The sequence below is a fragment of the Rhinoderma darwinii genome, chromosome 8, assembly GCF_050947455.1.
Source record: "Rhinoderma darwinii isolate aRhiDar2 chromosome 8, aRhiDar2.hap1, whole genome shotgun sequence".
NCBI lineage: Eukaryota > Metazoa > Chordata > Amphibia > Anura > Rhinodermatidae > Rhinoderma > Rhinoderma darwinii.
Genome location: NC_134694.1, coordinates 12,286,714 through 12,289,844, shown reverse-complemented (window position 1 = coordinate 12,289,844; position 3,131 = coordinate 12,286,714). Strand labels below are relative to the sequence as shown.

General features: G+C 45.0%; 1 protein-coding gene across 2 annotated transcripts in view; it reads left to right on the top strand.

Annotated features, from left to right (window-relative positions):
* Nucleotides 1-707: 707 nt before the first annotated feature.
* The window catches only part of PKN3 (protein kinase N3), a 32,085-nt gene continuing 29,661 nt past the window's right edge, over nt 708-3,131 (top strand). Inside the window, exon 1 of one of the 2 annotated variants that reach the window (XM_075835106.1) lies at nt 708-771. In XM_075835106.1, the coding sequence (XP_075691221.1) occupies nt 733-771 (39 nt within the window). In that variant the 5' untranslated portion in view covers nt 708-732. The remainder of the gene's footprint in view (nt 772-3,131) is intronic. The other variant, XM_075835105.1, reaches the window with a different exon arrangement.

The following is a 3,131-nucleotide window of genomic DNA, read 5'->3' as shown; positions in this document are numbered from 1 at the left end:
GCCCCTGAAATTGAGCAGGCCCCCCCCCCCCTTGATCAGAAAAAGTGTCTAGAAAACCAAATATTGAAATCAATGGGAGGCACATTTAGGGCTTCTTGATGCTCACTCAATCAGATGTGGGGGAAATCTGCACCGAAAACTGAATGAGGCTTAAGGTTGCATTCTGGTGTCCATATTACGGCGCAAGCTTTGGCCTGTACTTACAGCATGGTAGACCCCTATACTGTTAGTTCGGGTCTTGTTCAGGATCCTCATCTTTTGGCCAGAGCGGAGAGCGGCTACAAAGTGTCTTATTCTGGAGGACCTGCTCTGTATTACAGTCAACGCATTGATATGAACATGCACTGTGTAATACTTAATTTCCCCTGTGGTGGTGCTGCAGGGAAAATGAACACTTAGACCACATGTACATGGCCCTGGCTGTAATCACGGCGGACAGCCGTCTGCCTCTTCGGCCCGTGCACCCATACAAAGTGGGAGCACAGGCCGTAAAAAGCAAAAGAATGGATGTGTCCTATCTTCTGCGGTACACTTCTACAGACCGGGCACCTTCCCGTAAATATACAGGAGGGTGTCCATACTCAATACAAGTCAATTGGTCTGTAATGGTGGACCGCAATTACGGCTGATTTTTACGGTCGTGTGCTTGCGCCCTTACTGCCAGTTTTTCCCGCATCTTAATGCTGAGGTTGGCACTTTGCCTGTATTCTGCTTATAGCTCTTCTAGGGCACATGCATCACCTCACACCACTAGAAGAAGGAATGGTTCGGGTAAGAAAAGACTTGGCTGGAAGATCTCCCATATGCCACTTGAATGCTATTTAGATTGTGTAACAGCTAATGACATTCTAGGACACTACGTGTAGCGCTTCAGGAAAAGCTGGTCCCTGATGAACTTGCATGTGATAATGCCACAATACCCAGTAGGATACCCGGGTGTGAACAGGTTGGATAATTAGTCTGGCAATGGGCCCAATTTTCGTTTGCAGCAGCAAATGTATAATTGAATGAGATTCACGCGCCACCTTCAAAGCGCGTGCTGATCATATGGTGTGGACCGTGCCAGTGCCCACACACTATTTTTGCTGTTACCCATTACGTTAAATGCACATGATGCCGAAAATACTTAAAACTGCTGCATATCCCACCTGGAACCAGCAGCACATTGTGGTGCAGTCTTTTGGGCGCAATGCGTTTTCTTACTTACCCCGGCTGTTGTCATGGTGATGCGTCCCTCTTGCTGTCAGGCCTCCCTGGATGACGCTGCAGCTTGTGATTGGCTGCAGCTGTCACATGGGATGAAACGTCGTCCAAGGAGGCCAGACTGGAGAAAGAATCAAGGAGTTCTAGGTAAGCATCATTTTAGATTTTTTTTTTCTGAGCTGCGGTTTTGGCGGCGGAATTGCCACAAAAGTCGCAAACGCTTGGCTATTTGTTGCAGGTTTTACATCCCCATTTAATTTAATGAGGAAAACCCACAACAGAAAAGCAACGAAAATGCGGCATAAATGAACGTGCTGCAAGAATTAAATCCCGCATTGCAGGTCAAGATTTTCCGCAGCGTGTGCGTGAGATTTTCTAAATCTCGTTCACTTCGCTGCTAATGTAAATGTTGCGGAATTGTGTTCACAGAATTCAGTCGTAGAAATTCCGCAGCGTTTACACTGCGTGGGAACTCGGCCTTTTAGGTGCGGTTTTTACATTTTGATGCGGATATAAGTGCAGATTTTATGCTGCGGAGTTTTGTGTGCTTTTTTTTTTCTAGCTTTTTTTGTCAGATACAATTCTGAGGCGGAAACACAAGATAAATTTAAATTCTGCGGATTTTGAAATACGCACCACGGGTAAATTTTCAGGCGGAAAAATTCAGCTACGTGTAGATGAGATTACTTGGAATCTCATTTACTTTGCTGGCACCGTATTACGCTGCAAATCCTCACGTAATACGCATTATAAGCAGGTTCCTTTGCTGTCATATGCTGTCTGTTATTTTTGCCGACCTATAGACATGAATGGCGGCGCAGGTCTGCAAAAATGGACCGGGATTGGACATGTTCTATAATTTGCAGATCCGCAGAAAACATTGATGTGTGCATGGCGCCATAGAAATGATTGGATAGTACACTGAAGAAAAACACTCGTGTGCATGAGCCTCATATATAAAAACGGTCTGAAAGAAAACTAGGCCTTGTTACCTATAGCAACCAATCACAGTGCAGCTTTCATTTCTGAACCTACTGTGGAAAAATGAAAGCTGCACTGTGATTGGTTGCTATGGGCAACACTTTTTGGAAATGACTGTTTACACATGCGGTAGAGCAATACAGCTTTCCATAGAAGCCATTCCAGAAAGATTCAGGCCCCCTGCACACGACTGCATTTGTGGCCCGTGCTCCCACCTTCGAGCCCTATTACGGCTCTGTACAACATGGAGTAACTGCAACAAGAAACTAAGTGACTTAAAGACTGAATACTACTCAGGCCCCGTGCACACGACCGTAGATTTCGTCGGTAATTACGGCCCCATTCATTTCTATGGATGTGAGACGCTGACAGCCACCCGCATTTGCAGGCCATGCTCCCATATAAAGTATGAGATCACGGTCCGTAAAAAGGAAAAAAAATAGGACAGGTCCTATCTTTTGCGGAGCCTTTCTACGGCGCGGAAAGCTTCCCATAAATGTACGGGAAGGTGTCCGTGGGCAATAGAAATGAATGGGTCCGTAATGATGGACAAATTGTACGGTTGTGTGCGTGGGGCCTTACTGTACCCCTGTATATGTCCAACATATGGCACCTGACAGCGCATTGCATTGTGGCACACAAGTCTGGATTGTATGTGCCTCCATACAGCCTCCTGTACACGGCTCTGTGTATGAATTTGAGAGATTATTTATATTTAAAAAAAAAAGTGCTTTTTTTTTTTTCTTCTTCAAACCGTGCCACTCTGGTTCATGGGCTGTGTCTGGTACTGCAGCTCGGACCTATTCTGTTCTGTAATACCAGAAATAACACAACCAGTAACAAGAAAAAAAAATAGTACCAAAAAAACAGGTGACAATATTTAGTCGAAACAAAATACTGAACACAAAAAAATATTTAACCTTTGACCACTAGTTGTCGCTGCTGCA